The 21,815-nt window shown below is 33.5% G+C and overlaps 2 protein-coding genes across 3 annotated transcripts in view; both read left to right on the top strand.

Moving 5' to 3' along the window:
- Nucleotides 1–21,815, top strand: part of LOC127861225 (uncharacterized) — a 323,777-nt gene that overhangs the window by 81,440 nt on the left and 220,522 nt on the right. The window lies entirely within an intron of this gene.
- Nucleotides 7,097–21,815, top strand: part of LOC127861230 (uncharacterized) — a 235,241-nt gene continuing 220,522 nt past the window's right edge. For both annotated transcript variants that reach the window (XM_052399647.1, XM_052399646.1), the window contains exons 1-3: nt 7,097–7,166; nt 7,803–7,871; nt 8,321–8,508. In XM_052399647.1, the coding sequence (XP_052255607.1) occupies nt 8,463–8,508 (46 nt within the window). In that variant the 5' untranslated portion in view covers nt 7,097–7,166; nt 7,803–7,871; nt 8,321–8,462. The remainder of the gene's footprint in view (nt 7,167–7,802; nt 7,872–8,320; nt 8,509–21,815) is intronic.

Genomic DNA, 21,815 nt, shown 5'->3' with positions numbered 1-21,815 from the left:
TAAACATTTGAAAGTTTAAGTGTGTTTGTCTTTGTTATTAAGCCCTTTACATTTAGAGTACATATGTTAATATTCATACAAAAGGAGGAGAAATACATGCCACTTTTCTTGTTTCTAACATTTTAAAATCATTTTGAAGAGCTAGATTATTTGTTAATACTAAATTATGCACAACTATATTACGCTTTGACGTTAAAAAACAATACCGTCCATGTCCTACAGGTTGTTGATACATTCTGTTCATTAAATTGATCTCTACGTACTTGTTCATTTATTACAATGGTATTGGTAACTATGCCCTGCCTTCATTTAAATTGATCTCGATACCATTTTTTTAACATTTCATTATCATTAACACTTTGCTTTCCGTGTGGTAAGACCTCCATTTTTAAATGAATGAATAATTTAGTGAATTAGTTAAATGTGTTTAAATATCGTTCAAAATATTTTATAACACTTGCTAGTGATGCTATCAGATCCCGAACTTTTGTAATTTTGCATCTTTTAAGAGCTAGTCAACATCAACATATTAAGTTAGTAATCTGTCACATACTTCTTGTTCCTCTTCATTTAAAGCATGATGTATTTTTTTACAGAGGGTGTTATTTTCGACATTCTTTCGTTTATAGAGTGTTTAAAAAAATAGGCTTGTTCTATTATTTGCACAATATTCATATTCAGTTTGTAATCCTTCACATACTTGTTATTCCTCTTCCTTTAAAGCATGATGTGTTATTTTACAGAGGTTGTTATTTTCGACATTCTTTCGTTTATAGTGTTTCGAAAAATAGGCTTCTTCTATTATTTGACTTTTATTTGTTATGTCTTTGCCATAAACTACTAGTCTGTGTATAGTTTTGTGTTTGCTTCTACGTTTTAAAATGTTTGCACAGTATTTTGTATTGTTTTCATTGTGTTCAACATGCTGTGCCCGTGCTCGAAGTATTATGCCATTGAGGTGTGTGTGATAAATTCCTTCTATTATAATTTTTTTGTGTAAGAATTTACTTCTTCAATGGAGGTGGTATAATTTTTTTTATGCATCTGTTTTTCAAGTGCTTCAATGACTTTTATGGCTTCATTTTCAAGTTTGTGTGTTTCTTTTTTGTTAGCTTTCCTGAGCACAACGTGCTCATGGTGAGCTTTTGTGATCGCCTTTTGTGTGTCGTCTGTCGTGCAGCGTAAACATTTACCTTGTTAACACTTTAGAGGTCACTTTTATTGTCCAATCTTCATGAAACTTGGTCAGAACATGTGTCCCATTAATATCTTGGACGAGTTCGAAATGCTTCTTGTTGTTGAAAGACCTGGGTGCCAGGGGGCGTGGCAGTTTTTCTAATATGGCTTTTGTAAAACCTTGTTAAGACTCTAGAAGTTACATTTTATGTCCATTCATCATGAAACTTGGTCAGAACATGTGTCCCAATAAAATCTTTGACAAGTTAAAAAATAGTTCCGGTTGGAAGAAAAACATGGCCGCAAGGGGGCGGGGCAGTTTTCCTTTTATGGCTATAGTAAAACTTGTTCACACTGTAGAAGTCAGATTTATTGTCCAATTTTCAAAAAACTTAGTCAGAACATTTGTTCTAATGATATCTTGGACGAGTTCGAATATGGTTCCGGTGGTTGAAAAACATGGCTGCCAGGTGGCATGGCAGTTTTTCCTTAAATGGCTACAGTAAAACCTTGTTAACACTCTAGAAGTCACATTTTTATTCCGTCAGAACATGTTTCCCAATAAAATCTTAAACGAGTTCAAAAATGGTTCCAGTTCAATGAAAAACATGGCCGCCAGTGGTCGTGGCAGTTTTCCTTATATAGCTTTAGTGTATAGTAAAACCTTTTTAACACTCTAGAAGTCACATTTATTGTCCAATCTTCATGAAACTTAGTCAGAACATTTCTTCAGACCATATCTCGGATGAGTTTGAAAATGGTTCTGGTCTGTTGAAAAACATAGCAGCCAGGGGGGCGGGCCAGTTTTCATTACATGGCTATAGTAAAACCTTGTTATTACGCTAGAAGTCACATTTGTGGTCCAATGCCTATGAAACTTGGTCAGAATATTTGTACTAATGATATCAGGGCTCAGATCGAAATGGTTGAGGTCCGTTTAAAAACATGGCCGCAAGGGGGCGTGGCATTTTCCTTATATGGCTATTTAGTAATGTTAACACTACAAGTCACAATAATTATCCAATCTTTATGAACTTGATCAGAACATTTGTTCTTACAATAGCTCAGCTGAGTTTGAAAATGGTTATGATTCGTTGAAAAATATTGCCGCCCGGGGGGGGGGGGCAGTTGTCCTTATATGGCTTTAGTGAAAACTTTTTGACGCTATATTAGCCTCATTTATTGGCCAATCTACATGAAACTTGGTCAAATCATTATTTTGTACCAATGAAATCTTAGCGAAGATTGAAAACTGGGTCATATGAGCTTAAAAACAAGGTCACTAGGTCAAATATAAAAAAAAACATGTTGAGAGTCACTTTTTTGGTCTAATCTTCATGAATCAGCTTGCATTTGTCCAGAATAGTCTAGTTTCTTTTGCTCTCAGGTGAGCGCCTTAGGGCCTAACGGCCTTATTGTTTTAAACTACGTGCATCTAATTGTTGTGTTAAGTATCTTGCCTGTAATTATTTCCCCAAAAGTGTGTGGATTTGCATCTTTGTTATATTAAACTGTATTGGTTATTACCTGTTATATTTGTGTTTGATATTGTGTATCTTTTCAGGAGCTATTATTTACTTTTAAAGTACCTTGGGCCTCTTTCAGGTTGTATTTCATGCAGTTAAAGTTCAACTATCGAGTGATCAGTCATAAATTCTGGTTTTATGTTGCATGTGTCGATAATGTTGCATATTAAAAAAATACTATCTCCAAAATATTGCTGGTTTTGTGTGTGTGTGCCAGGTGAATTTTCTTTCATTATGATTAACTGTATGCCATATGTCTATCAAATTGTAGTTTTCAATTATGTTATTAAAAATGTTCTTTTTTTGGAGTGAGTATACAGATTTCCATTTCTTTTATCTCTAATAATGGGTTAAGAACAATATTGAAATCCTCTCCGACTATAATATTCTTATCTTGGTTATTTCTTATTACATTTGAATTCATCTATGTTCGGACCGTAAACGTTCATTAATGTTAATTGTGTTCGTGTATTTTTATATCTATACTGCTTGTCTGCCAATCATTATTTCGTTCAAGTAATCCACTGCTATTCCTGTATGACTTTTACTCAGACAAGCGATGCCTTGTTTATTTGTATGTTGTCCGCTAAGATAAATATCTCCGTTCCAACCATTTTTCAATGTTTTTGCTAAGGTATGTTTTAGGTGACATTCCTGTATAAAAAAAGACATATATTACTTTTTTGTCTAACCATTTGAAACTTTTAGTGCATTTGTCTTTGTTATTTAGCCCTTGTACATTTACAGTACATATGTTAATACTCACACAAAATGACGAGAATTGCATGACACCATTCTTGTTCCAAACATTTTAAAATCATTTTGTAGAGCTAGATTATTAGTTAATATTTCATTATGTCAAGTTATATTAAGCTTTGATGTTAATAACAATTACCTTCCATGTTCTACAGGTTGTTGATACATTGTGTCCATTAAATTGATCTCAGCACTAAGTACTTACTCATTTATTACGACGGTATTGGTAACTTTGCCCTTCCTTCAGATTGATCTAAAAACCATTTTCAAACATTTCATTATCATTAGCAATTTCCTTTCAAAATGCCATCATTTTCATTATATTGACTGAAAATAGTCTACCAATTACAATAACTTAATTAATATCTCCCTGTTTAGCTCGACTTAGAACAAAACAAGAGCTATTGTCATAACCAGGTAGTCGGCGTCCGCGTTTGTTTAGTTGTCTGTAAATGTCAATTTCCGCAAAGACTATCAAAGATATCCTCTTCAAAATTACAATACTTGCTCAATTTCGCCTGTTAAGTCCATACTGACAAGGCTGGTTACAATGTGACCTATATTTATGGAATTATCTGCCCTTGTTTTGACTTAGCACATAGAAATATTGGCAAATTCTCAACAAAAAACTTTATTTCTCAAACATTGTCTTACCTTTCAACTTGACACTCTGCACTTATATAATATGATGACATGAAACTTCTGACAAAAGCACATAACTTTATCCTTCATAGTTTACTAGTTATTACTGACTTACAATTTCTCAAACACTATCGAAGCTTTCAACTTCGAAGTCTATGCACTTGTAGAATATCAACACCTTCATCTACTGACACCATTTTGTAAGAGTTATTCCCCTTTTCCGACTTCAATTTCTCAATCATTAAAAGCTTTCAACTTGAAATTCAACACTCTTGTAGAATGATTATGTGATGACCTACTTCTATTGACATGAGGAAACTATTCCTCTTTTTAGATTTGAAACTTAGTCTGTGTCGAGCACTTGTATTCCAGCGTCCTGCACCCGTTGGCAGTGCTCTTGTCTACACTAGTTACTGCTTTTCCAGAGTATAAATGAGAAGCTTGATATCCGATTAACACTTCAGTTAAAGAAACCTAGCCTTACTTATGAATCTTCCTCTTCATCTCTTGAAAATGTTTGTCTGTAAAATACAACCATAAATCTAATATTTAATTTAAACTTGTTCATACATACATTGTTTTTATGCCCCGAAGGCAGGCATATGGTTTCTGAACTGTCTGTCCGAAAAATTATACTGTTGCCATAACTTCCATACTACAGAATAATTTTTTCACTTGATATTTGTGCACAACTCTTCTTTGATCAACACCTTCCCACGGACATATTTCTTGATGACCTTGGCCCTTGAACTCAAAGTCAAAGCACCCAATAACATAACATTCACCATAACTTTGTGGTTCATGATTGGATTAACTTTATTTTTGTCCATAACTCCCCTTTGGACAAGACTTTCCCACTGACCTATTTTATGATGACCTTGACCATTGAATGACCTTAGCTTAAAGGTCGAAGTGTTTTAAAACTAGATAGACATATTAAGCACGAGTAACATATTAAACCTTCAACTTCATAATATCAGCATACATGTACACTGTATCTGGCAGCAAAATAGCGTGGATCCGTTTACATTTACTGCAGTTAGTCACTACACTTCTTTCAAAGCACCCTAAATCTAGCACCAGGCCTTCAGCGCCTACGGCGCTTTGATTATATTCTGTTTATCCCCGTATGTTGTTTTAAACTGTGATTATCCCTCCAGCATTGAACTGCAGAGGTCGGGGTATACTTGAACCACATTGGGCGTTTGTCCATATGCCCGAAAACACTTTTCACACCGTTAGCCTATCCGTGTAAAAGTATGAAACTTGTATGCATCGTTCTTTATAAAATGATGTTTTGCATACGTATTTTTATTATCATGCGTTAACAGTCATTATGCTTTTTTTACCAAAGAATTCCATAACACAAATATCGCAACTTGCTACACAAAAAAATACGCCGTCGTGGGTATTCGTTAAGCTTTACTAACCGAAGGCCTATTCGTAAGGCTGACGCATATAAAGCGTGGTAGTAGGCAAAAAATGGTGTTATTCTTCTAAGTAATGAAGCAGGTACTGACATAGGTAAGTAAACTGGTTGATGTTAAGTTCACTTCGTAACAGAGTGATATGTGTACCGAAACTCAAAAATTACCGAAACTCCGCACGGGTCGGTAATGAGGAATTAATGATTGGGGATATGTTCGGTTATCAGTCTATTTTAAGATGTATGTGTAAAGAGGCCAAGACGAAGAAATGATGTGTTTCCGGAAACATAAGATTGCTCCGTGATCATTAATGTCGCATGGACTAATGAGCAAAGTCAACAACATAAACTCACCCCTACGCCACTCAAAAAACGAAAACAAACAAACAGGCAAACCCCCAAACAAACAAAAAAGCTTCGCCAGCAACAAAATCAAACAAACAACAACGACAACATAACAACTACAACACAAACAATAAAAATAAACACAATACACAAACATGGTCAAACAATAGTTTTTTTTAATTTCGTTTTTAAATAACAGTTAAGTAATATCCAATGATTTTTTTGCGATATCTTAGTTTGATAACTATCAATTTCTGTCAAATTTTTATTAATCGTTCTATGTAATGGGAAAAAAATATAATATTCGTTTTGTTATAATTAATGTAATTTCCGTGGATTGTAACTGGATTTGTTTTTGATGGGATCCGATTCAGTAACATACTTTTACTTTTGCATTGTATGTGGAAACCTTTTACAAAGATAAAAATAGAAAATGATGCCAGTCTGTACATGAGCCTTGCTTTAGGAGAACGGGGTTTAATGCATGTGGTTTTCCGGATATGGATCAATAAAGGGAAAATTTGAAGTGCGGCGTCCAAAGTATGAGCATATTCGACAAATTATTAAAATGTCTGAAAACATGAACGTGTCTTTTGTATGACAAAATAAGTTTCAATAATGAGTCTCGCTCTAGGAAAACAGTGTTTAATGCGTGCTCGCAATAGGAAAACGGTGTTTAATGCATGCTCGCTTTAGGAAAACGGAGTTTTATGCATGCTCGCTCAAGGGAAACGGAGTTTAATTCATGCTCGCTCTAGAAAAACGGTGTTTAATGCATATGCGCAAAGAGTCATCCTATATTATCATGTGCAGTCCGCCTTATCAGGGACGACACATTTCGTCTTAACTGGATTTTCGCTAAGAAGATCTTTCTTTTAACAATAAATATATAAAAAAGCGGAAAGCGTTGTCTCTGATTAGCCTGTGTGGACTTCATTTGGCTTGACACTTTATGCACTAGCATTAAACCCTGTTTTTCAAAATCAAGGCTCTATATGTGATAGTAAGTTGGACAAGTATTGTAAGGGATTTAGGCTGGGTAAAACGAAAGAACGAACAAACGAACAAATGAACAATGTTTGCTAGAGCCATCTCAATAAGTAATGATGTGTTTTTTTTTCCAGAGGCCAATTTTATAAGCAACCCGCCGAGCACGTGGTATGACGGGTATATAAAATGTCGACAAAATAATCAGACCATTTTGAACTGGGGGATGTGGAAGGATGGAACAACGGACCTGAAAATACAATTTCCCGTTTGGCTCTACGGCTTCGAAGTGCGAATCCACAACAAAAGTATACCAGGTACATTACAAGTATATGTTCGGAGTATTAAACATGGCAACTGATAACGATAATATACTTTAAGAAGCGATTAAGTACGCTTAAGGTATTCCAAACAAGTGACGGGGTTGAGATTAAATGTGAAATTTCGACACATATGTTTAATACCGTATAATCCGCGTATACAGCTTTCTACGATCACATTTGACCTAGATTTCTAAATTCCTTACACAAACAACACAACAAGTTGCAGGAGTTAAGGCCTTTCAACTATTAACGTCCATCAGTAACGAATTCATCAGGTGTCTGGTAATCCACAATTCACATCCCTGAGTCACAAATTCCTTAGATGACTGATTACGATTGCTCTATTATGTGTACCGAGTCTTTTTACTCAAACAGAGACGTTGCTTTACTTTGTAAAGAGTTATTTTATGAATGCATTTGTCGATGTGAAATAAATTATATTATTGTTTGTAAATGTTATCCGCCGCACCGGATTAACTTAGTCGATTAACTTTCATGTAGCTTGCATATAGTTCCAGATTTCTGAATACCACTAAATTTAGGGTCCATTTAATAATTGCATTGAATTCAGAAACGTGCCTTTTTGGCATGAACCCCACAATCTATTGTTTCATAATTTAGTTTCAGACAAATTCTTCAAACTCGACCAATTACAAAACACCAGGACCGCCTATGTTCGTTGCGAGGCTGGTAAGTAATAATACACATACCATTGAATAGTTAGACATAAGTCTTGCATAATATGCCATTAAATTAAAATATATTGTATTTAAATGAACATTCCCAAGTAATTGGAAACACTATATTTCCGGTTTGATTTTTTGCTATGTACTTAACAAAGCTTGTTTCTGTATTGCTTATAATCTGTTTCGGTGTTATACGTGATAAGTGCACTGTTACAATGGCGGCGGCCTTCAGCAAAACGCTAAATTACGTTTCTCTGCAATAACTTACAATACAAATGTTTAATTCCAATGTCATTATACCGAATTAGTGTTCATTTACATTGAATTTATTATATTACATATTTATGTTTAATATTGTTTATTAATTTACCTTTATGTTCACTTACCTCTTTTCGTTCAAATGGAATAATATTGGTTTTACGCGGGACAAAATGTTTTTCTCTCATTGTATAGGCTCATTATTCGATGACTATACCCATTTCAACTTTGAGAAAGCACACATAATTTGTCAGAATCATACAAATGGAACTAGGGAACTACTCACAGTGAATCACACCAACTTGGACAAGTTTAAAATAAGCAGGGATATTATAATATGTCGTTTTGGACACAAGCTGTGAAAGTCGGAACATTTCTCAACTGTAAGTACATTTGTATTTTATGTTTAAAATGTAGGATAAGTATTGGAACATTACTAACAATCATCATCATCATCATCATCATCATCATCAGCAGCAGCAGCAGCAGCATCAGCATCAGCATCAGCATCAGCATCATCATCAATATCGATATCAATATCAATATCATTATCATCATCGTCATCATCTTCATCATCGTCGTCGTCGTCGTCGCCATCATAATCATCATTATCATTATCAACATCATCCTGACCATTATCATCATCATTGCCATCACCACCACTACCGACACCCGAACAACCATAATAACCATTACCACAACCAACAGCGACGTATATTCGTTATCTTTAGGGTATAATAATAATAATAATGATTATATAAATAGTAATATTAAAAAAAGAATAATAATCATAATAATAATAATAATCATCATCATCATCATAATCATAATAATCATAATCATATAATGCTGATAATAATTATAATGATAATCATAGTAATAACACTAATAATAGTAATAATAATAATCCAAATAAATATTTTTATACTTCTATTATCTTGAGCATCATTATTATAAGTAGTATTATTTATATTATTTAATAATGTTGGAAGAGGTTTTTTTATTTAATATTACGAAATTTAAAGTTTCTAAACGTCAACGTTAAACGTATGTTACTCATCGGTCCGCCGTCAGCCCGTTCACGTTACCCCGCCCTGCGATGGTGAACCGGCGATCTGTCAATAACGAGATTGTTTAGTTATACGATTATCCATAAAGCATAATTATGGTGATAAATTAACCTGTACAGTATATTATGTTGAAACATCAACGATGGATTTATATTAATATATGAATACCGACTAGTGAGCAAAAAAGATGTGTTTTTGTATTATATTTAAGGTTTTATGTTATAATTGTCGAAAATATGTTTTACTATGGATTTTCTTATTTTAAGTGTAAGCATATATGTTAAGAAATGAAAAAAATATCATACACGTTTGAAATAAATACGATTTTCTTTAATTTTATTTAATGGGACTTGAGGCGAGCGGTAAGTTAAAAATACGACATGTTATCGTTTTACTATTTTACGATGTTTGTATATATTTGTCTATTATGTAATTTTGAGCATATTAATCAGCTTTTCATGTTGTTCTTCGTGTAAAACTCTGTTTGACAATATTGGTTAACTGTTGACGGAAAATAATGTTTCCGGGAATTAAGTATCACATTCAATGTAATAATTTAAAAAGAAACTCTAAACTTGCGTATATAACGCGAAACATATGTAATTTGGTTTTCACACACTTTACCTATTTTTAAGATCCCTACATTAATTAAAAAGTCGATATTAATATTGAAATAAATAGACAATTGAATTAAATGCCGAATTTGAGCCACAAACATTTAATCATTGTTATTGATTTGTTGTACTTGTAATTTTTTTTTGTTCATACAGCTTACATATTGACTCATGTTCTCTTTCACTATCAAGTGCGCCTTTGAAAGATGCTAGGTCACCTATTGAGAAAATTACATAAAGGACACAAATGTTTCAAAACCCTGACACAATATTTGATTTAATATAATTACTTGAAATATCAAAACAGAACAGAACATAATTTTATGACACACACAATTTAAAGTTTCTAGTGTTAAACAAAATAATAATACAATATACATGAATATATCGAGGGGTTATAGCCAGAACGTAATAAGTCCATTTTTTATAAATAGTGGAGAAAAATGCAAAAGAAGGTTTGACAAACTACAACTTTTATTTGAATATGAATATTAGCATAATATTATGTTACAATATTAGGTAAAAGTATTGTTATGGCATTATAAACACATCATAGAATTGCATACAATATTTAATGCTTTTGTATTCAAAATAGCACTAACTTCATTATGGCATAAAGGTAAAACATATATATTTTTTCTGTGTGCCACTGTGTTAAGTGCACTTGGTGCTACTAAGCATAAGAATAGTACTCTGCTTTTCCTATGCCATACAGGTCTAAGTGCCCTTAAGGCAAAACAGCCCTGTGTTATGCATCTATTTTAAGAGATTGAACAAAACATGTGCACTTAGCACAAGTTCATATTAATATTCATAATACGAGATATTATTATACAGAAGTACATCATTATTTCCTTTTGCACTCTAGATTTTAACAGGACATACACATGTACCAATACATATATTTCAATCAGTATGGACTTGTTTGTCTCCAATTTTCACAATGGAAGAAAGTCAAGATTCAGATTTTCTGTTTCACATTTGAATCTTCACTTTCTTTCATTGTATCTGGTTCTAGAAGACTGTCCCTAGTTGTCTTATCAGATGGAATATCCTTGAAATACTGGTAATATTCTGAAGGAATTATTCATCAGAGCCAAGTGATAGCAGGTCTTTTTTCTTTGCTACTGTAATTGGAAGTTTGGCATCATACAAGGGTTTTAAGTCACATTTTATAGAAGGTCCTTTCTTTGAGGATTTAAGTAGCACACACTGAAAACTGGTGTCATCGAAACTGCTCTGAAAAACACACGCCCCGGATCACTTTTTTGCAGTTTTATCCATGTTATTTTTGTCCATAAAACGTTTTGTCCACTTACATTTACAACGTTTAACGGTAGTACATATTTGGCTACATAATTGATATCATAAAAGTCATAGTATTTCATCGGCACTACAACATACGGATTTCGTTTTCGTGCAACCTTCACAATTGTTTCTCAATGGCTTGGTACATATACCGATGTACGTTTCTTTGCTCGTTCTATCGAAGCATGTACACTAACACAACTCCATCTGGGTATGTCCACTTTCTAAATACTTTTGTTCAATAGTGTCTCTATGTTTTTCAATTCTCTTAAGCATGCATCAATGCAACAGTAACAATCCTATTTCGATTTTGACCACAACAACAGTCAGAAAAAAAAACAGACATTCTCTACTGTGATAGGAAGAGATTTCATGTAAGTCAAAAGACAAGTTCCCTCTTCAAAAGAGCCCCGTTTTCCTTCAGTTTCATTCCACAAAAACATGTCGAACTTGTAAATAAAAAATGGAAAGATTGTAACAATTGAGCTTTCTTTTATAATAAACTTTACTCACAAGAGAACATGGAATCGGTAAAACAGCCTCTAGATCAAATGTTGAAACATGGTATGACTTGCCTTGTTTTGCACGAGACTTTTCCAACTTCTTTTCATCTATAGCTCGGTTTTTTCTTTTGATATGGTATTCAAAAGCAATTCAGTTATTAGCTCGCCTGCTATCTCCTTATTCCTATACACAGCGCACGTCTGAAACTTTTCCTTCTTGTTTATATGGAATGAATAGTTAAACTCCTCACAGAAAATTGTACGATACATTAAACTTGATATGTATTGCCTGCCCGTTTCTTTACAGTTTTCTTTGTATAATTAATACAATTTACTAATATTTAAATCAGATCGTAGAAAACGCCTTTTAGTGTCTTGGCGAGTGTAATGTACTTCTACAGTAGGAAATGATTCTATATGATAACGAAAATCTTCTATGGTTGCATCTGGGGTTTTTCTATGGGGAATGTGCTTTTCACGCCTGTCAAAGGAAGCAAATGTTCCTGAAGATAGTGATTTCAGTGCTGTATCTATAATTTTTGCCACCAATAGCTAACTTCTTCTGGAAGAAAGCTTTTAAAAAACACATTTCGTATCTAAGTGATATACTCTGGAAATAGCTCTGCGCTTTGATGAGTGTGTCCTTACACGACTCGGCACATCCCCCGTTAATGGCAATTGTAAAATATTGAAAACAATCCCTGAATGATGTGAGTATGAATGAGGTTGGATTAACATATATCCCGATCAGACTATAATATTTAATACATTGTATACCCATTAACCGGTATAAAAAATAGCAACAAAGGTTTTAACTCAAATTCCTCATGCATAATACTAGTATGGTTACTTTGTTTAAAATTATTATAATGTGTGTATTATAAACTGGTAGGAGGGAAACTTATGTTGTTCTCCATTTCATGTGCGTGAATTACAGTTTGAACTTGAGTAAAATACCTCCTTGTTATACCATTCGACCCTAACATATTGACTGATTGTATTCCTAAATGTAGCATTATTTGTGTTAAATTATATTTGTATGTTTCTTATTGGCTTTTGTGGTCATGTCCTTCATTTAAATATAATTAAAAAATGTGGTAACAGTGATACATGCGTAGTAAAGTATAACACCCTGATGTGCGTGATGCTATTCGAGACTTAAGGTAGACGTAACTATTACTCTAAGAGAGATTGGCAGGATGTCACATGCTGAGAAACATGCTGATAATTATTCATTGCTTAAACAAGTGATCTACGTAAATTGATGCGGGGTGTTACAAAAAAAAAATTATAATCATAGATAATTTTCTAAGTTCATGAGGTCCTTCCGGAACAGTGCCTGCATTATGTGGAGACCCATAGTGTGTCCCAACACTCCTACATAATTTAATTACTAGACTCATGAAAGTTGAAACGAATTTTAAATTAAAGCTTCAGTTTCCAGCTACATATGTATTTAGGTTTTACTGAAAGTTATTCAATTTTGGTGTGGTCTTATGCTGTAGGCGGGGGGGGGGTGAAAACCGGATTGCCCAGAGGAAACCCACCTGTCCGTTATAGTGACCACCTACCAAACTCACGTGCCCTGGGAATGGGGATTGAATCCCGGTTGCAGAAGTGAGAAGTGCATGTACCAACCACTGCGCTAACCGTAACCGGACAGCCTTGTAGATAATGAATTAACATCAACCTATTTAAATTGAGATTTTTAAAATCAGGTCAATGCCTTTGCTGCATAATATAACTAAATCTGGTCAACGTGTTTGCTGCATAAAACAATTAAACCAGGTCAATGTGTTCGTTGCACAATAAAACTAAGTCAGGTCAATGTGTTTGCTGCATTATACAACTAAACCAGGTCAATGCGTTCGCTGCGTAACACAACTAAATCACGTCAATGTGTTCGCTGCATAAAACAACTAAATCACATGAATATGATTTCTGCATAATACAACCAAATCAGGTCAATAAGTTCACTACATAATACAAATAAATCAGGTCAATATGTTTGCTGCATAATACAACAATCAGGTAAATATGTTCACTGCATAATGCAACTAAATCAGGTAAATGTATTATCCGCATAATACAACTAAATCGTGTCAAATTGTGTTTGCTGCCTAATGCAACAATGAGGTCAATGTGTTCACTACATAATATAATCAGATCAATGTGTTCGCTGCATTATGCAACAAACAGGTCAATGTTTTCACTGCATTACGCAACAAACAGGTCAATGTGTTCGCTGCATATTGCAACAAACAGGACAATGTGTTCGCTGCATAATACAACGAAATTAGGTCAATGTTTTTGCTGCATAATACAACTAAATCAGGTTAATGTGTTCAATGCATAAAACAACTAAATCAGTTTAATGTGTTTGGTGCATAATACAACAATCAGATACAATTGTGTTCGCTGCATAATGCAACGTTCATGTCTATGTGTTTGTTGCATAATGTAACAATCAGGTCAATGTGTTTGCTGAATAATGAAACAAACAGGTCAATATGTTCACTGCATAATACAACAATCAGGCCAATGTGTTCACTGCATAATGCAACAAACAGGTCAATGTGTTCACTGCATAATGCATCAAACAGGCCAATGTTTTCACTGCATAATACAGCAATGTGTTGTTTTTCATTAAACAACTCAATCACTTGAATGTGAATGCTGCATAATTATACACTCACTTCAATGTGTTTGAACAAGATGCAACTAAATCAGGTCAATGTATTCGCTGCATAATACTTCTAAAGGTCAATGTGGCCATTGCATAACACAACTAAATCAGGTGAATGTGTTTGCTTCATATTGCAACACTCAGGTCAATGCGTTGGCTGCAAAATGCAAAATGCAACGAAATCAGGTCAATATGTTTGCTGCATAATACAAAAATCAGATGAATGTGTTCGCTGCATAATGCAATCAGGTTAATGTGTTGGCTGCATAATACACAAATCAGGTCAATGTGTTATCTGTATAATGCAACACTGAGGTAAATGTGTTCCCTGCTTTATACAACAATCAGGTCAGTGTGTTCTCTGCATAATAAAACTAAATCATGGCCATTCATACCTTGACAAAGAAATTAGTTTTTACAACGATGTATGCATTTGATTTTTCGTTCATTTGCTCTTCTTATTCATATCCGAGTTTTGCAAATTGCAGCGTTTTATCTTCCTCTGATATATTGTTTAAATGCTAGAAGTTAACAGTGCAAGGCATAGACCTAATTTTTGTAAAATAATACATGTCATTTACCCACAATCTATTTCATTACATTTCTTTTTGATTTATTGATTTTTAATAACAAAACAAATACATCTGGAGCAGTTAGGCAAAACTTCCGTTGTATACAAATATAAACAATCAATAGGACACATCCTTAAGGGTATGGCGATTTAAAAACGTGCTATGTTGCAGATAATATAATAACATGTATATTGCCTTTCTAAGTTTTGCTTGTCAGCATGATCGTGGCAGTCCAACTAGTGTTTTCCGGTCAAAATTAGCAAGGTTTGTATGCATCCGGAGCGAAATATACATAGGACAATTTGTTAGTGACTATCTGATATATCTGTTAAGTTGTTAACTCTTATCGTGTTTAATTTGGTTGTTATTGTATCTATGAACTATGATGTTCATAATAGCAATACTTAACTATCGGTCCTTCACAGTCAACATTTAAGTATGCCCTTTCGTTTACCAGATCTGCTTGCCGCTCTTCACAAGTTGTTATTTCCGTTGATCTTGATTGTGACACCAAATTGTATGTGGTACTTACAGTAATATATTAAAAAGTAGACCCAATCCGAAAATATTGTGTATGCTCCGGCATTGACTGACTGAGAGGTATATAATGATTGACTCATCCTTCCATCTCTACATGGTTAACACAAAATGGCACATTCCATAGAATATCAATTATGTTTCCTACAAAGCTTTCATACTTGCATGAATGTTGTCCTTGAACACTATCAACACACCCACTCTAACCTTACCTCATGTTGTTGTTTACGCTGACCTACATTTGGCTCAGACTAGTGCAGAGTCCAATCTCTTGTTTAACCCTTTTTAACTTAGATACATATTTGTACACATTTTAAGTCTCTTACAAAATACTATTAAATTAAATTCCTATTTAACAAGATGCAAGTTGTAAAGGCCTCATTTTCAACCCTTAGATAATGATTAGCAGCGAACAGCATAAAAACCTGAACAGTCTGCGAGTTAATCGCAGGGTTAGAGTTAGAACGGTATTTTAGAACTTTTCTTTTTTCGTCAATCTGGTTGACTGCCCGTTTAAGGCTAGTGACTAATTACTGACTTTACAATACTGATCTATACATCGTATCTTAAAATCTGTTTCTTGTGCAAAGTATGCTGTCTCATCATGTGTTTTTAAAATTCCTTTTTAGACAGAATTTCACAACCAACACCCTACCAGCTCACATGGAAATATGTATAATAGGTGCCAAATATACATAATTATGTATCTTTATCAAGACATGGCAGTGGGGAAAGATTCTTGCTAAATATCATTCAACATATATTTCTATGAAGTCAGTCAAGAACCACTAATTCAGAAAACGGATGCAATTTTTATAAATTGCTATTTCCAGCCATCCACTATTTAAGTACTCACAGTCAACAAGGGTGTGTGTTGACCTTCTCGTTTTACTGTAGCTGTCTTATCCAGAGGTTTTGATCTAGATTCCTTTCCATACTTGTATGCAGCGAGAAAATTGATGGCAGATATAATTGCGCACATGTTCATGTTTTTGTATGTTCATGCTATTTGCATCTTCCTCCCATGTCGACATTAGTAGATTTCACGCAAACAATCTGCCTTCCATGTAAACTTAAGTAGATTTTACGCAATCAATTGAAGGCCACAATTTACTGTACATGAAATATTGATGCTAGACATTGTTTAATCTATAAAAAACATTTTAGTTGGCAATTTTGTTATGCTCTCTTCCAAAAACACTTTTAATTATTTAACATTCAGACTGGAGGAGGATGAATGGTAGATTGTTCTCAAGTGGTTCAATACAGAGTCATGAATGCATACTTCAACCACTAGTTAATAACTAGAAGTGTTCTCCTCAACTAGGAAAATGTTATTCATAATGAGAAATGTTTAATTGAAACTTAAAGTGATTTTTGAAAGACTTAACAATACCATCATTGTGATTATATACTTGGAAAACGTATTTTGAGTATGAAAACCCACCGATGGTTAAAGAGGTTTGTTTTTAGAACATTCAGTTCGTACACTTATTATACAATTTTAAGCAAGCTCCACAAGATACTTTGCAAATTATTTGTATGACTGACATATATAGTTTAATCATATAGAATACATACATGTGCTATGTTATCTCCTAGATCATCTATGGCAGTATAGAACTTGCATATTTCTGTATATAATTTTTTTATCCTTTGTTTTCAATGGTTTTTATACCTCAATATAAGCAATAATTTCCTTTGGACTTATTAAAATGGCATTAGCAAACATTTTGGTTCAAATTGCAGTATAAAGTGGATTTAACAAGTGTACAATGTCAATGCAATTTACAGAATCATTTTTAACTTTGCTTTAATTAATTATCATTCTTCCACCACCCTTACCTATTTAATGTAGACAGAGTTTGAAATTAAAGGTTATTTTGCGACAAATCATGTGGTTATACTGCAATACATTATGGAATTATTCTGCTATCAAAACCTGTAAATGATGTAGGTTTTTTTCCTTCTTTGCGTGTGGCCTGGGTAAGCCATCTCACAGTTTTGATGCAAGCATTTCACAAATCTAATATATCCACACTATTTTACAAAACCAGCCTTTGTAAGTTGGTTGACATTTAACAGACATTTTATATTCAAAATTAAATTCATCCGTCTGTCTACCACAAACTTTTTAGAGCTATATCTCAGAAACTATTTAAGTTTTTTAACATGAAACTTCATAGGTATATATATATAAATGAGGAGAAGGGGGATATCAATTCAACGAATTTGCGTGTTGTTAAGGAATTACAAGTATGAAACTGGTGAAACCAGTGTTGAAACGTTAGTTCCGCTAAAAAACCACACCAGTGCATTGGACCGTCAGTAAATTGTATAGTAAAACTTGAGATCCCTTGTTTAAAAAGTCAGCATGGGGATCCAGATTTGTTTGAATTAGGAGTCACTTTAAAGATATCAAAGTAAGATGTAAGCATGCACTTTTACAACGGAAATACCTTGAATCAGAAAGATCATGTGACGAAAGTAAAAACACTTGAGTAATGTAGTACTGGCAGAGAGCGAGGCAAGGGCAGCAATTTTGAGTAGATTTTCGTATTCTTATCCGTTTATATGTGTATATTTTCTTTAAAGCTTGAATAATTTATTTTCAAATAGATTAAATTGCATTTTCATGAAATGCATTTTAATGTCAAATATTGTTAATATGTATGATTTATAGGGAATCATATGCGCATGTGACATGGCACAATTGTTATTGACAAAGATTTTAAACTTGGAAAAAATATAAGGCTTTCATTTCTTACACGAGAACTAAAATTCAATGTATAACTAATGTGTCTAGCCACACAACAAAACTCACATAGACAAACATTTTAATGTTTGTCAAAAGTATTGACTATGGATCATTGAAGATACAGTTAAACCTGTCAGAATTTAGTTGCTCATATGATGAATGATTTCATTTTTCGAAAGCAAAAGTGTCCAGCCAATGAAATATTTTACTATACCTATGCATAAAAATCATCATTTTACAATTTCTACAAGTAGTTGAATATTGTTTGTAAAATTGTGAGGAGTTTGTGACTAAATTTCTCACAATTTTATTATTTGTTGGATTTTATTTCCAAATAAATTGAGCGTTTTACTTTTACTTCACAAAAAAGGAAAGAGAGCCCTATGTTGTCATGGTAATTCAAGAATTCACAGATGTTCAGTTCAGTAAAATGTGGGTCCATAAATATGTGATATAGGAGACGTTTGACAAACATATTTCTGCATAAGGCCCAGTGAAACCACATTTGAGTAGTAAAATGTTCATACATAAGTTACCAAACTTGTTTACTTGGTATGCATTTTGCATGATTAGCTTAATATTTTTATTGAATGTAATTTCCTCAAATAATCTTAATGAACCTGACAAAAGTTTTTATAATTTAAGTGTGTTGTCGTCATGAAAACAAATGAATGTATTGTTTGTGGAAAAAGGGCATATTATGTATAAACAATCATGTTTGATTTAAAATTATATATAGATTACGTTGTTTGTTAAGGTAATAACCAACGGTTTGCTATTCTGATGCTTGTATTTAATTCCTATTCATTGGAACTCCAAACCGTTGGTGATTACCTCACGAAGAAAATTATGAATTCGCTTCTAATTAACTCATGTCCATTTTTTCTGGGTAAATCAACATTTAAATGATCTAGAAGATGAACTTTTCTTAAAAGGTGCTGAATGTGTTGATATTGGTACTCTTAAGATTTTTCTGTTAATGTATGCAGATGACATTGTGATTTTCGTAAATTCAGCAGAAGAACTGCATTTTTTTAAGATTGTTTATCGACATATTGTAACAGATGAAAATTAACTGTTAATAGGGATAAAACCAAAGTACTTATATTTATAAAAGGTGGTAGACTTCCAAATAATCTGAACTTTTATTATGATGAAAACCACATAGAAATTGTGAATAAGTATTCTTATCTCGTTATAATATTTACATCAGGAGGTTTATTCACGGAATCACATGGAACATTGTCCGGTCAGGCTCTTAAAGCGATATTTAAACTCAGAAAATATTTTTTACGGTAACGTTAATAATACTGTCGAACATATTTTAGATCTCTTTGAAAAAATAGTTAAACCAATACTGTTTTATTGTGCTGAGGTTTGGGGATTTTCTCGAGCAACGCCGATTGAAAGAGTGCATACAAAGTTTTTCAAGTCTGTATTAGGTGTTAAATGTAACACTCAGAACATTATCGTTTATTCAACTATAACGTTTTTTATGCAACACCATGTATTATGGATATATGAATGATATGATATATGCTGAACAAGGACCATAACGGCCTATTTCAACTGTGTAAATATGTATATGTATTTGTCGAAATAAAAGTTCTTCTTCAACAAAACATGCAAAGTTTAATACTTTCATGCCATCAAAGTTGGGACCTACAATGATTTCATTACAGTTCATGAAACCGACAGCAAAGTAGAGCAAAGTTACAGCACAGATCTAATAAAGCACACTCCGATTTTCGGTTAATCTCGAAAATATTGAAATCAAAGTAAAATTTTGGCCAATTGATATCAAAAACCTGGTCAACAGGTCAAAACGTTACGCTAAAGGTTTAACAACTGTAGTAGCTACCCTTATGACTAAATGTTTATCACATTTGGTAAGAATTTGTATCATCACAATATCACAACACAGATGAAATCTAAGTAAAGTGTATTCAAAACTTAGGTTACCATGTCAAATATAAGAAAAAGCTTATGAACACTATAAATGCTTTGATTGTTTTAACTTAGTTAAATGAAATATAGCCTGAATGGTTTAGGGTCGCATGGGTTATATAGATTTTATAAATATCAACATAATATTCAACATCAGCGCATTCAATATGCAATGCCAATAGGCTCATATTATATAAATTGACTAACATCCTTGTTAATTATGATCCTGGAGTCTTTACATTCCGCACTCCAGGGACAACATCCTTTCCAACACATCGATAGACCAAAAACTACTTATAACTTATTATATTCTGAACCGCCTTGTCACTTAGGTTATGTAGTCAAATGAAATATAGCCTGAATGGTTTAGGGTCGCATGGGTTATATAGATTTTATAAATATCAACATAATATTCAACATCAGGGCATTCAAAATGCAATGCCAATAGGTTTCATATTATATATATTGACTAACATCCTTGTTAATTATGATCCTGGAGTCTTTACATTCCGCACTCCAGGGAAAACATCCTTTTCAACACATCGATAGACCAAAAACTACTTATAACTTATTATATTCTGAACCGCCTTGTCACTTAGGTTATGTAAATTGATGGCTATGTTGTAAATGCATAGTGATTCTCTACAGCAGTTGTTTAAATGTGAATGCAGTGGTAAAAGCTGGTCACAAAACGAGGTTCACATAATTTGTATAACACAATTAAGAGATTAACCGAGACTTACCTAAGTTGAAGGTTGATCACAATTTTATCGGCTGCATACTGTTAAATCTTCTGTGCTTTAGTATTTGCCTTGCATCTTGTATTTTGGTCCTCTACTGAGAGTTAGCTAACGTGGTTATTGGCTTCTCTTTGTGTTGTCTACAAACAGCTTCGAATCTCCACTTCAACCACTGGGAAGATTCGAACAAACCTTCGCATAAATGATCAATGGGTGATCCTCTATCAAAGTTGTTCAAAACGTTCCAGTAAGATGCATGTATTGATCATCAGTAGTACGTTGGCATATAGGTGACATTCACTCCTTTTTGTTAATCACTCCTCTTTTAGTTCCAACGACATACTTACTTGAGAGAACGACCTACTAACTCGAACTCGAGGAAACAGTCAGCTTAGTCGAGTGAACGATATAGAAAAAAACAGGAGTGCACAACTAAATGAAAGAGGAGTGCAATCAAAAAAGAGCAGTAAATATATGAGGGGTGCATTAAACAAAAGAAGAGAGCATTTTAACTATTTAAAGGGAACGACTTAATAACTCGTGGGAACGAGAAAGCTATGTTGTGGGACAACTTACTAAGTTAAGGGAACGATCGAGATAAAAACAAAGAGTGCAAAACTAAATAAAAGAGGAGTGCAACGAAACAAAGAGCGGTGCAGTAACGTGTTTAATGCACTTTCATTTATTTAATGCACTGCTCTTTTTTCATTGCACTCTTCATTTATTTAGTTTTGCACTACTCTTTTTTGTATCTCGTTCTCTCGGTTTAATAAATCACTCCCACGACATAGTTAACTCGTTCCCTCTAGTTAGTATGTCGTGGGAACGAGATAGGAAAAAGAGGAGTGCAGTTTATAAAAAAGAGGAGTAAATGTCATGTCTTTGCCACTGTACATCTAAATATGAATGCAAACATGTCTGTATAAATTTAGTTTATTCTCAATCATTTAATATT

Source organism: Dreissena polymorpha, chromosome 15 (assembly GCF_020536995.1).
Source record: "Dreissena polymorpha isolate Duluth1 chromosome 15, UMN_Dpol_1.0, whole genome shotgun sequence".
NCBI lineage: Eukaryota > Metazoa > Mollusca > Bivalvia > Myida > Dreissenidae > Dreissena > Dreissena polymorpha.
The sequence above is the reverse complement of the archived record's forward strand: the minus strand, read 5'-3'. Positions and strand labels throughout refer to the sequence as shown.